The sequence below is a fragment of the Mastomys coucha genome, unplaced genomic scaffold (genome assembly GCF_008632895.1).
Source record: "Mastomys coucha isolate ucsf_1 unplaced genomic scaffold, UCSF_Mcou_1 pScaffold12, whole genome shotgun sequence".
Lineage (NCBI taxonomy): Eukaryota > Metazoa > Chordata > Mammalia > Rodentia > Muridae > Mastomys > Mastomys coucha.
In genome coordinates, this window is record NW_022196894.1 from 17,127,560 (window position 1) to 17,141,973 (window position 14,414).

Genomic DNA, 14,414 nt, shown 5'->3' on the forward strand with positions numbered 1-14,414 from the left:
GTCCAAGAGTCTTTGGATGTGGGGCCTGATTCCTTCTTTAGCTTCCTGGCTCATAGGATACTGTCGGACGCATATAGGGGTAGCATCCGTTTTCAGTCCCACCACAACTGGAGGTGCTTGTATAGCCATTACCATGCCAGCAGTCTCTGCCCAGGCATCTGGGAACCTCTTCAGCGACTTGTCTAGAACAGAAGTTTCTACCTGGTCAGGGACCTCATGCATCCGATATTCATCTTCACGTTTAAATGCCAAAACCATAGAGGAAGGTTTCCCCCACTCCACTTTTGGTCCTTCCTGAGTGAATCTAATTTGAGCCTTCCATTTCGTTAACAAATCCCTTCCTAGAAGGGGTGCAGGACATTCAGGAATGACCAGGAATGAATGAGTCACCTCTCCCCAACCTAGGTCTACAGTACGAGTGGTAGTCCATGGGTACATTTTCTGTCCTGTTGCCCCAATCACCACAGTCTTTTTGCTGTTTAGTTTTCCTAATGGTTGTTGGAGTACAGAATACTCAGCTCCGGTGTCTATCAGGAAATCCAGGGGGGTCCCCTCCACTTTTAGGGTTACCCTAGGCTCGGGGAGGGGGTCCGAGGCCCGTCCCCTCTAGTCATCTTCTTCTAATGCCAGCACCTTCGGAATTCTCCCTTTCCTCTCAGGGCATTCTCTCACCCAGTGGCCTTTCTTCTTACAGCAGGCACATTGATCTTTTTCTAGATGGTACCTTTGTCCCCCATTGCTCGTTCTCATCTTCTGGTTGCCCAGGTACCCTGTCTGCCTAGGTCTCACACTCACCTCTTTCCTGTCCCCTGTTACTGCGGCCAGGATTCTTGCTAAATTCTTGTCTTGCCTGCGCTCCCACCTATTCTCCCTTTCTTCAGTTTCTCTTCTTTCCCTCTCTCTCTGTTCCTCTGCTTCTCGTTTTTCTCTCTCTCTCCTTTCTTCTTCTGTCTCTCTCTTATGAAATACCTTCTCAGCCTCTCTAACTATGTCCTGTAAGGACATATTCTGCAGACCATCTAAGCGCTGTAATTTCCTTCTGATATCTGTTGCTGATTGCCCCATGAAGGTCATAGCCACCGCCTGCTGCTGACCCTCAGAAGTCGGGTCAAAGGGGGTGTAGCGTCTATAGGCCTCCATCAATCATTCTAAAAACACAGAAGGGCATTCTGTTGGTCCCTGCAAAACTTCTCTTACCTTGGCCAAATTGGTGAGTCGTCTAGCGGCCCCTTTGAGACCTGCCAGGAGAGTCCGGCGATAGCCGGCCAGCCTCCCCCTACCTTGCTCGGTGTTATAATCCCAGTTGGGGCGGTCCAAGGGGAATCCAGCATCAATCTCATTAGGGATGTTAGTCGGGGTCCCGTTCACTCCAGGCACATTTTTGCGGGCTTCCAGAAGGCTTTCCCTCTCCTCAGTAGTGAAAAGGACCTGTAAAAGCTGTTGGCAATCATCCCAGGTGGGCTGGTGGGAAAACATTAATGACTCCATCAGGCCAGTTAACCCTGCCGGATTTTCAGAAAAAGAAGGATGGTTATTTTTCCAGTTGTAAAGATCTGCAGAGGAGAAAGGCCAATATTGGAGAGGCTGGAGCTGGGGAGGGTCCACCGGGGGACCGTATGCTCTGAGGGGTAAAGCCACAGTGGAGTCAGGCACTCCTGGTCCCTGTGTAGGGCTCTGGGCACGGCGGCTCCTAGTTCCTGCCACCAGCCCATCTCCAGCCACTCCTCCAACTTCAGAATCTGGGGTAAGGGGTAAACCGTAAGTGGGGGGGAGGTGGTGGTGGCTCAGGCCACTCAGGAGGCTCCTCAATCTCTGGATAAATTTTAGGAGGAGAGGAAGGTGCAGGGGGCAGACTCTTGGGCTGAGTCGTGCCGCTGTTCCTCTGAGTCCGTACTTTCAGTTTGCAGTCTGATTCTTTGAGAGCCAGAACTCGGGAGTCTGGCCTCTGGGTCACCCATGGTTTGACCCATGGTGGAGGGTTTTGGACCAGGCCCTGCCACACGACGATGTATGGCGCTGATCGGGATGAGACCCTGGTCCAGGCTGAAAAACAAGACTTTTAACAGAAGAGATTATGGTTGCATCAAAAGTACCCTCAGGCAGCCAGCCGACTCCAAACGTTGGCCACTCTGAGGAGCAAAACATTCGCCAAGGTCCTTTCTTCACTTGAACTGACAAGTCATGTGCCCTATGTCTAACTTCCGTTCAATGGTCCAAGGTCAGGGACGGGGGAGGGGGGTCGTCACTGCCTGTCCCATCGCAGTCACAAAAAATCACAAACACAACACAGAAATTCAGACAAAGAGTAACACAACAAGAGCGCCCAAGAGGAGCCAATCGAACAGGTTTGATGTCCTGGAGAACAGACCCACACTCCTCTCGATTGTTTCTCCCCTCGCTTCCCGTGGGGTTCTTCCTGGGCATCCCCGAGGATCCCCAATCCACTGGGACGTCTCCCAGGGTACTAGTCAGTGATCCTAGCACACCTGCCGATCAGCCCCCTTTCCCCCTCATGGAGGGCAAGGAGTCGATGACTGAAAATAAACTCTCTGCGGACTCGAACCCCAGACCCTGCCATCTATAAACCCTGCCATCTCGAGAAGCGGCTAACTACAAATCTACAGGTTGTAAATCAAGCAAACAGTTCCTAGACAAATGGAAAACACACAGACAGACAGACGGATCACATGTAGGAACTCACCTCCAAGGGGTCTTCAGAGAGTCAAGGGTGGTCATAAATTCCAGACGAGCTCCCAAATGAAAGATCCCCAGAACTGGGAAGATCCTTACTTGAGTCTCGGGATGACGCGACCAACCAATGACTCACGAGAGACTGAACTTGCTGCAATCACATGAGGTTTATTGGGGATACCGGTACCTGGGTCAATCTCATGACCTTGCCAGTCAGAGGAGTTCGACGCTGAACACAAGAAGTGGGGGGTATTTAAGAGAAAATCCAGAAGCTGGGGGCGGAGAGAGGGTTACCAAGGAAACAGAACATAAAGAGTGGAAACTTTCAGAGGGACCCAACCCAAGGTGTTCAGTTAGGGAGGGAAACATATTCATTCTAGGAACGTAATCTTCATCTACTGGTCCACAGGGTGGAGAGTCTCATAAACCAGTAGACCTTCATTCCAAGTTCCACCCTCATTGCAGATCAGCCAGGAGGGGCAGGTATCGGGAACCAGAGCCCTGAGGCTCTGACTTCCTGGAACTGGCTATTTTATATTTCTGGCTTGTTATATTACTTTTCGTTAACATGCTTTTTCCCAAATTTCTAAGTCTCCCAATCTTTTAACCACTCTATCTAATTAAACTTGTTTTTTAAAGTGGCAGCAGGCCTATACTGGCCACAGCTATCTTCAACTTTTACTGCTCTTGTAATCATCTTAATTACAAAATATAGGTGAGTTAAAATTCTTAAGCTTGTGATCAGACTGCAAACTGCAGTCAATGGAACACTGTCAATTTTAACCATACTTTCTTAATTTCTTATGTAATACTAGATCATAAGCATAACTTTTAGAAAGCAAACCCAATTTTAAACAATCTATACTCTTTAAAATCAATACCAAAAAGATTATATTCACCTTACAAAGTTTTTTAAGTCTTTCCCTGCTTTTGAACTGTACTTAGAAAGCCTGGGTCATTCTGAGATAACTTCTCAGAGCATGCCAGGTCTCTGGAAAGTAAAATCATGGTGTTGACTGATAAGCTACATGGTACAGTGCCTTTATCATTCTCTTCCTAAAGTACCAGGTGATATTATTTTTTGGTAGGTTATTTAATAATCCATTAAATGATTTATCAGCTCGTCTCACTAGTCTTTTTGCCAGCCACTACCTCATTAGGCTTGGAGACCTCTACCTTCACCCTTGGCTCTTTGGCCTTGTAGGGTGTAAGTTTCAGCCTCTCTGTCTCCTTTGCTGTTCTCTGCCTGTTCTTCCTCATTCCCAATTGGGTAAGAGTTGACATTGAGGCTTCCCAAGGAAAACCAGTGCCCATTGAGTAAGTTTAGGGCTTCCCCTCTTGGCCTTTCAGTTTACACTCTGCTTCTACCCATTCTTACTCATTTCCTTTTGGATCAGAGGTGACTTCAAGGCATCGATTTCAACTTTAAGGCCAGAGGTTCTCAGACTAGGAGCATATGAAGATTTTTGTTGTCTGGTACAAAGCCCATAATTTAAAGCATAGCTATTATATGATATTAAGCAGCTACTAAACTGGACAGCTGCTCTGAATTCTACTGCCTGGTATATGGCCTGCAACTTAAGTGCCAGCCCTTAGCCTGTGCTAAGTGGCTGTGAAACTCTAGCTGGAGTTGTCTGTTGAGATTTTGACCATCTTGGCTGATTTATGCCACATGTGTACCTTTAATGCCACGTGTCCTGAGTTATCAGTTCAAAACTACCTTTCAGTTACCGATGTTACAACAGTAACTTATAGGTCAATAATGATACAGAACATATTTATACCATTAAGACTAGTTAGAAACCAAATGAAGAGGCTACACAAACCTTATAAATTTAGATCAAATCAAAAATTTAGAACTTAAGCTTCTGACCCATTTTTAAAAAACAGCTTTTCAGCAGAGCAACTTAGATCAGCCTTTGCTTTGTCTTTCAGTTTCGATCTCTCTATCTCTCATGCCATTTGTATAACTCAGAAATCTGCCTGTCTCTGCCTCCTGAGTGCTGGGATTAAAAGTGTGGTGTGCCACCACCGCCTGGCCAATTTCTTGTCTGGCTATTTTCATCTGCTTCTAGACCAGCAGAGTTCATCTTTATGGAAGTGCTTCCCAAGGGATTTCCGCAATCTCCTCAGGTGTTCCAGCCCCTCCGCAGCCAGAACATGCAATTAGGCACTGAATTTCCATCTCTTCACTGCTGCAGTGAAAAGGAAAATAAAAAGCTCAGCATGAGCTTGCCCACGTAAGCCTGGGATTGAAAGAGTTAAATCAAAGCAGAGGCAATCAGCCAGGGACTGACAGGTCAAGGAGACATAAATCATGTATAGCCACACCAATTCCTTTGTTTCCCCAGACCTTTTTCCTATATAAACCCTTAACCCCTGGGCCTCGTGGTAGATTCCTTATCTCCTGCGTGAGATTGGGGGTCGAACCAGAGCTCCGAATAAAATGCCTCATGTGATTTACATCAAGATGGTCTCTCATGATTCCTTAGGTGCACGTCCTCCTGAGATTTGAGTGGGGGTTTCCCCACGGGGTCTTTCAGCAGCATGGGCAATTCTCTGCACCACTGCTGGTGAGTCGTCTAGGCATGAATCTGACTGTCCCATGATACCAAGATTACTTGCCAATAACTGATAAACTTATTAGTGGGCCTGTGGCACGCTAGTGAGAGCCTATTAATTGCCTGAAAAAAGGGAAAAGAGAAAAAGAGAAGAAAGGAAAATAAAAGATAGCTTACCTGGCCAGAGCCACCACCTTGAGTGCCAACTGCCATGGACTGGGTTCGTTCTGCAGGATGAGAGCTCTGGTCAGGTGGGCAAAAAATTCGGTGAGTGATAAACAGAGTTGACACAAAGAGGTGTGGGATCTGAGTGTATTTCTCAAAAATGGCACGAGGCTTTTACAGTCATTGCAAAAGAGAAAGAGAAATCTGGCAGCTCAGTAGTTGAGGTACATCTGAGGTCACCTGAAACACACTAGGTCTAAAACAGCAGCCATCTCCTCTGGACTGGTGCAGCACCCCCGGCTCCGAGCACGCTTAGGCCCATGCAGCCAGGCCAGAGTCCTGGAGGGCTGCGGGTATGCCAGCCAGGAGGGTCAAATCTCGAATCTGGAGTCTTGAATCTCAAATCTAGAATGCAGACTGCTGCACACTGTCACACACACACACACACACACACACACACACACACTCAGCTCAAGGTCCTGTCCATCCTTAGTAAAACACCCACTATGCTAATCTTCTGGGCTAGTAGAGACATGTCTCTTTCTTGCTAAATCCTAGTAGATGTAACTGGAGTAGACAAGTGGGCGTGGCACTCCTAGGCTGCAATGAGAATGGTTAGTGGGGCTCTGTGTGTCTTTGGCCTGCCTGTGCTATGAGTAAAGGGCAGGTCCGTGGATATCTTTCCCTACCCACACAACATGGCATGACAGAATGCAGGTCTCTGTTCCTCTTTTTCCTACTAAACTATTATGACTGGATTTGATTTGATTTGAGATTTGATTTGGTTTGGTTTGATTTGGTGTGATTTATTGTGATTTGATTTTTTTCTTTTTTTCATTGGTTATTTTATTTATTTACATAAATAAATAATTTCACATGTTATAAACTTTCCCAATTTCCCCTCCGCAAACCCCCTATCCCATCCTCCTTCTGTTGCTATGAGGATGCTCCCATACACACACCTGTTCCTGCCTCCCCACCCTGGCATTCCTCTACACTGGGGCATTGAGCCTTCACAGGACCAAGGGCCTCCCTTCCCATTGATGCCAGATAAGGCCATCCTCTGCTACATATGTAGCTAGAGCCATGGGAACCTCCATGTGTACTCTTTGGTTGGTGGCTTAGACTTGGGAATCAGGGGTTATGGTTAGTTTATACTGTTGTTCTTCCTATGGGGTTGCTTTTTCAGTCCTTCCCCTAACTCTTCCATTGGGGTCCTTCTACTCAGTCCAATGTTTGGCTGTGAGCATCTGCATCTGTATTGGTCAGGCTCTGGCAGCTGTATCAGTTTCCTATCAGGAAGCACTTCTTGGCATCAGCAAGAATGTCTGGATTTGGTGTCTACAGATGAGATGCATCCCCTGATGGGGCTGTCTCTGGATGACCTTTTCTTCAGTCTCTGCTCCACTCTTTGTCTCTATATTTCCTTTAGACTGGAGCAATTATGAGTCAAAATTTTAGAGACGGGTAGCCCCTTCCCTCAACTGGGGGCAGTGTCTAAGGTCTGGATATGGTGTCAACAGGATCATTCTCCCTTGTGTTGTGCACTTCAGCTAATGCCATCGCTGTTGGGTCCTGGGAGCCTCTTGTTTTCCTGGCATCTGGGACTTTCTGGAAGCTACCCCAAGTTCCCCATTCCCCATTGCTATACACTTCTATTCAATTTTCTGACCCTCTATATATCTCCCCAGTCTCCTCCTATACTTGATCCTGCCTCCCTTTTTTGCCTCCCCTTCCTTCTTTCTCTCAAGTCTCTCACACCCTCTACCTACAATGATTATATTATTTCCCCTTCTAAGTAGGAATGAAGAATCCACACTTTGGTCTTCATTCTTCTTGAGCTTCATATGGTCTGTGAGTTGAATCATGGGTGTCTGAGTTCTTTGCCTAATATCCACTTATCAATGAGTATATACCACGTATTCTTTTGTAACTGGATTACCTCACTCAGGATGATATTTTCTAGTTACCTCCATTTTCCTATGGATTTCATGAAGTCATTGTTTTTAATACCTGAGTAATACTCCATTATATAAATTTATTACATTGTCTGTTTACATTCCTCTGTTAAGGGACATCTGAATTGTTTCCAGCTTCCGGCTATTATAAATAAGACTGCTATGAACATAGTGGAACATCCTTGTTATATGTTGGAACATCTATTGGGTACATACCCAGGAATGGTATAGCTGGGTCCTCATGTAATACTATATCCAATTTTCTGAGGAACTGCCAGGCTGAATTCCAGAGTGGTTGTAGCAGCTTGCAATCCCACCAGCAATGGAGGTATTTCTCCATATCCTCACCAGCATCTGCTGTCACCTGAGTTTTTGATCTTAGCTATTCTGACTGGTGTGAGGTAGAATATCAGGATCAATTTGATTTAAATTTCCCTGATGACTTTTTGATTTGATTTAATTTGACTTTTATGTGTCCTCAGCATAAAACAGCTTTGGTCACAAAGCCAGGCATCATGATAGAATGAAGAAAAGACTGTCATTAGTTTTTCCCCTGATTAATAGAAAACCGAAACCACAAACAAGATGTCTTCTTGGCCGTTTGTATTGGATACTTTATTTATTTACATTTCAAATGTTATCCCCTTTCCTGGTTTCCCCTCCACAACTCCCCTATGCCATTTCCCCATGCTTCTATAAGAGTACTTCCCCACCCAACCACACACTCCCCCCTCCCTGCCCTGGCATTCACCTACACTGGGGCATCAAGCCTTCACAAGACCAAGGGACTTATCTCCCATTGACGCCCAACAAGGTCATGTCTTCTGTGAAATATGTGGCTGGGACCATGAGTTTCTCCATGTGTACTCTCTGATTGGTGATTTAGTCCCTGAGAGCTCTGGGGGTGGGGGTGGGGGTCCAGTTAGTTGATACTATTGTTCTTCCTATGGAGTTGCAAACACCTTCAGCTCCTTCAGTCCTTTTACTCCTCTACTGGGACCCTGTGCTGTTGTTATATGGTATCTTAGAGAAATTTTAGTCTGTATTTCCCTTACAAATATGTTTTAATGTGTTTAAGTCATTAGTATATTTTGTTTGAGAAATTTTTGTTCAATTTTATATTCCATTTTAAAATTGATTTGAATTGGGTTCTTTTGCTCTTTAGTTTTCTTAAGTTCTTTATATTATACAAACTCTATATAGAATGCAGAGTTGGTAAAGATTTTGTACTATATATGGGAACCTCTTCATTCTATTTTCTGTATCCTCTTACTCACAAAATTTTGAATTTTATGAGTACATATTTTTCAATTGTTTATCTAGATTCATGTACTAGTGGAGTCTACTTAAGGAAGTCATTACCTGTGCCTTTGAGTTAAAGCCTACTCCTTACTTTTTTCTCTGGCATTTTTGTACTACTAGATTTTATGCTCAGATCCTAGACATTTGAAGTTGTTTTATGCAAGGTGACAAATAAAAATTTCTTTTCTTTTTTCTGTATGTTAAAATGTAGGATTCCCTGAAACATTTATTAAACATGCCATCTTTTACCTGGTGTATATTTTTGACATCTCTGTCAACTCAGGTAGCTGTGGTTATGTCTACTCATGTCTAGATTCTCTATTCTATTCCATTAGTCTCTGTGTCTGCTTTATGTGCCACTACCTTTCTGATTTTGTTAATATAACCTGTTACATATTTTGAAATGAGGTATTGTGTATGCTTTTAAAAGTGTTCTTTTTGGTTAATATTTCTTTGGATATCCTTATATTTTTGTGTTGCCATGTCAATTTTGAAATAGATTTGTCTGAGAAGAATAGCTTTGGGATTTTTACTAATGTTTCATTGAATGTATAGAAGTATTTGGTTGTAGTAACCATTAATACAAGATTAATTCTTGCAATTCATGAGCACAAAAAGTGTTTCCACCTTCTGTTATCTACCCATTTCTTTATTTATCATCTTAAAATTTCAAATTTAGAGGTCTTTCATTTCCTTGGTTAAGTTTAAAATTTTTCTGTAAACCTTTTATTACCTCAGAATTGTTTTCCTGAATTCATTTTTATTTGTTTTGTCATTATATATACTTATGTCTGTGTGTTAATTTTGTATCACTATACTTTGGGGAATATGTTTGTTGGATATGAGAGTTTTAGTGTAGTCTGTAAGGTCTCATGTATAAAATCATGTTATCTGTTACTATCGATGTTTTGACTTCTTTTTCTGTTTATAGAACATCAAGCAGAGTGTCACCACCTATGTTGTTCTTGATATTAGTGGAAATACATTGTTATTTTCAGCATGTGCCTCTCTGAGAAGAAAATCAACTTCACTGGATTGTTGGTGAATGTCATAAATAATTTCAATGTTTGTCAAGGTATTAGATATAAGCTGAGAACCTCAACAATTAAGAGGAAGAAACAATAAAACACTGAATGCAAAACCAGCCTGAATTATAAGAAAATAAAACTTTCACTGAATTCAGTATCAATCTAAGTTATACCAAAAAAAGAATATAAAGTATCAATAAAGAAATTTCTCTTACATAGAAGTGAAAGTAAGGAGAAAAACTATAACATTCTAAAATGTGTTCATTTATATTTGTTCGTTATAAAATGTCATGGTTATTAATATTGTTCTCAAATAATCTATCAATAATCTAGTTACTATTCAAACTAAGTATCTTGTGCATACCTATAGGAATATCAATTTTCTGCCCTTCTTCTGGGTCCAAGATCATCAGTATCATCTCTTAGCCAGGATGTGGTCTATCAAGATACCCCGTGCTGATAATATATTTCAGGACCACTTTACCTAGAACACAAAAACACTGTTGTCACAAATACACTATAAGAGATCTCTGCCTCATTCCAAATCCATGGTATCATGGAAACAACATGCCAGAGTAATTTGTTTTCTCTCATAACCTTGTTGATTACAGCTTTCAAAACTCTAATTTCCATAATCCTACCACCACCATACCTTCTACCTCTATACACAGAAAAAGATGAAAAGTCACAATCCAGATACTTTACTTTTCACACCACAATTATAATAAACAAATAATGTCCGTATGTTTGGAGGATGTCTGACATTACAGTAGACAAGAAAAGACAGAGGTAAGAAAAGATGATCTGTATACAAATTACAGGGTTGGATTCAGTCCACAGCAAATAGTATTGAACACTGTTACTACTTGCAAAACTGATAATACATACATAGTGAGGGACAATAATAAATATCTGCATATATTTGTAACTTTATTAATACTGCCTATTAAGATAATTGAACAAAATGATAAAAGTTTACACATAATTTCAGTCACATTAGTTGATGATGTTTATTGAGTACAGTGCAATTAAATATTATCTCATCTATTTTATAATATATGAACTTGGACATAAGTGTCTTAGATAGCTCTAAATGTTTACTAATCTATTTTAACAATATGTGGATTAGCAGGATAATACAATTCTCAATCCAACCTACTTCTGTTTCTGCATAAACACTATAGAAACAGGTGGCATACACCCTTTAGTTTGTTCTTAAGGTATTAATTAATTATAGTAGATTTAGGTATTTGGAAACAAGTTTTGATTTGTGATAAAACTTGATTTCTTAATCATAGGTGGATCTGTCATCTTGGATTGAGTCTGAATGTCCTCACTATCACAAGACCTCCGTATCAACCTGTGACATAGAGTTTAGGTCTAAAACACAGTGGTTCAGTGTATCAATTATACACCCCTTTGGGGTGCAAACTTTTAAAATGAGAAACTTTAATACATACTGTCTAATAACTCTATAGCTCTCAAGTCATATTCTGAAATAATATGGTACACAATCATATTCTATTTTCAGGTATCCTCTGATTGTAGGAAAGTTTACTGTCATGTATTTGTTTCTCTAAATTCAGAACTAAGTTATCTCAGACCAGCCAAGACAAGGGAAATGACCAAAAGCTTTTTGTCTCTTTAGAATTAGACACAAGGGATCAATTAGAAGAAAAAGGAGAATATCTAAGGTTTGGTAATCCAAGGTAGCACATATAAAATACAGCATTTTGCTATTGTATATTTCATCACTATAATATTGAGAAATAGATATGAAATATTCCTTGAGTTTCACACAAACAAATAACTAGTGAAAACCAAGAGATATGATAAACAAGCAATAAGCATACAAATATTTCAGTAAGAGAAATGAAATTCTTTTGGGTCTCATCATCATAATAAGATGACTAGTAAATAATTCTTCAAAATTTCTTTCCAGGTATTTTGGAAGACAAAAAAAGGATTCCTGGTGGAAGAAGCAGAGTTTTGGACTGATATAGGATTGCTGACATTTTGTGCATGGCAGTCTTTGTGAGTAGAGACATATACTGAAAAATTCCAAAGAACGAGAAGAGTATCAAAAAGCAACAATTTCATTGTAAATGGACTTTCTCCCACAAATACAAGACCTTTGAAAAAGGTGAGATGATAGGGGAGGTGTTCTGGAATTGTTACTTCATTGGTATGAAGAATTCTTTTCTCCTTCACAGAGACTGTAGATTTTTATAACCAATCAAATAAGAAAAGTTACCTTACAATGGAAGAGAAACAATGCAACCATATTTAAACTCTAAAGTGTGCTGTTTTGAAGTTTGTGGTCATAAATGAAAGACTGAATTTTTCTGGTCTTGAGATTTCTCAAAAGTTATGTTAAATGGAGCAAAAACATAGAATTTTCTTAAGTACCTAATATATACTAAATGCAGAGGATCATAGTCTCTGGTGTTCCATGAAGTTTTTAAAACTAAGAAGAGATCAATATCCTGTTTGGTCTTGTGCTCTGTAGATTTCCAGCTAGCTGAGTGTTCTTGCTGTGTGTGTACACATCTGTAACTTTACAAAATTATTTCAGAACACTGCATTTGTGCACTCCTATATAATAGTACTCTTCGTGACAAAGCTTTAAATGACTTTGTTTTTCATGTCTTTTGGAATGATCACAGCACACATAAACATCTACCTTGTAACCATTGGAAGATTTTTAAATCTAAAATCTAATTAAGAATGTGGGTCTTCCTATGAGTATGATACATTAAATAATGCACAGACACAATAAATAATTGTATGGGAATAAATGAAAGATCTTTGGCTCTGACTCAGTGTCTAAAATCCTAAAACTTCAAATCCCTCCTGAAAAAAGCTGTAGCACAATGTGAGAAAAATGACCATTTCTAATATGGGAAACAAAAGAGTTACTGTTCAACTATTCTGAAAACCTGTTTGTGACCACTGATATGGGATCTGAGAACAGACATCTGTCCTCCTTTGTGCATCCCTTTTATAAAAATCAAGTATGTGAAATGTAAGTTTAGGGAAGATTATGTGTCCAAAGCTTGCTATTAGGAAAACATCCTTAGAGGATGGTGTAACATACCTTCCTCTACAGCTAAACCTGTGTTCAAGAAAGTAAAAGAAATTTCCCGTATGGATTCCTTTTTATTCACATGACTTAAGACAGAAGACTGGTTTTTAAAATGATGTTCTCAGTTTTGTCAGTATGAACAATAATAATTTATCATCTCTAAGAATAATGCTTTATTATTCTCAACTTGCATACAGGTCAGATACTGCTGTATGTATGTTCTATCCTGGGGACTAGACATCAATGAATCATAAGACTGGAGCCTATGTCCAGGTAGGGAACTCAAGGTCCAAATGTGGCCAGGCATCAGTGTTTTTCTGAGACATGTGATTCTTTTTTCAAATCCAGATCAACCAGCAGATGTTCTTATTCCCTCTAACTAGTCTTCTCTTCATGGTCCTCCTTCTGAACAAGCACATTCTGGATGTGGATGAGAAGTATACCTAAGAGCATAGTACCTTCCCTGTTTTTCTAGCTTATACAGATCAGAATCTAAGTTCTTTGCTTCCTACTCAATTACCCTCACACCTGACCTTCACAAGCACTTGTCTCATTGTTTTTGTCCTCATTGGGTCTTCCTCCTGACTCGATTCCTTACTAGTCACTTTGAATGTGGAACTTCAAAAAGACCTATTTATATGATACCTGTTTATGTGACACGTGTACACAGTGTTCCTAAACTATAAGTACATAAACTTTTACCCAATTGAACTCATCCCTTCTTAACCACAATTCTACATGTTCTCATCAACAACCCCATACCTGAGCCCTGCCCCTGGTTCACAGTTTTTAATAAGGTACTTCACAAAGTCCTGTTTATATTAACTTGTACATGGTAGCCCCAAAATGACCCATTTCAACCATCTCTGTCCCTTTGTCTAACTTAGGTTTTTCATACAAAAAAATAATTAATTACATACCATTAGACCTTGTGTATGAATTTGTTGTTTAATTTTGACTATAGATTGCATGATATTGAATGAGATGATAAACAATGCTTTAAAAGGATAAGGTATAACATAATGGTGATGATTTTTATTTAGGTTTTATATTTATCTATCAAGTAATAAGTATTTATTTTAAAAAATAGTAAGAGGATATAGGACGCTTGTCATCTTATTTTTATTTCTGCCTATGCATTTCTCATTGTTAGTATTTTCTCATTAGGTAGTTGTTAAGTATAGTCACATTTTCTTTAATAAGGTCTATTTTATTGCATTCATGAAATACCAGGTGACTCATTACTATTTTTGAATAATTATAAAAACTACTCCGTGTGTTTGATCACTGTGATGTATATAATATAAGGTTAGTTGGGGAAGGATGGCCATAAAGGCCAGTGTTACAGAGGACAGGGTGAAAGGGAAACAGAAAGTGTGTATTTATTTGTGTTAAGTAATGGGCTTCGTATGAAGTTACTAGTAGGAAATGTGTTTGCAATCTTAGTCAAGTTGCCACAACTTTGTATTGACAACATGGCCAGAAGTAAATGGGAAGGAACATTCAGTGTAGATTTTAAAACAGAATAGTGGTGATTAAAGAAGAAGAATAAACGTAAACATTCAGTATAAGCCAGTTCCTCTTTATTCTTCTGTTCTATTTCATATGATAAGTGTGTTTGCTT

The 14,414-nt window shown here is 40.3% G+C and overlaps 1 protein-coding gene across 1 annotated transcript in view; it reads right to left on the reverse strand.

Moving 5' to 3' along the window:
* The window catches only part of LOC116086244, a 4,145-nt gene extending 1,887 nt beyond the window's left edge, over positions 1-2,258 (reverse strand). The window contains 4 exon segments of the mRNA XM_031364589.1: positions 62-1,768; positions 1,770-2,016; positions 2,019-2,226; positions 2,229-2,258. Of these exon segments, the coding sequence (XP_031220449.1) occupies positions 62-1,768; positions 1,770-2,016; positions 2,019-2,226; positions 2,229-2,258 (2,192 nt within the window).
* Positions 2,259-14,414: the final 12,156 nt, after the last annotated feature.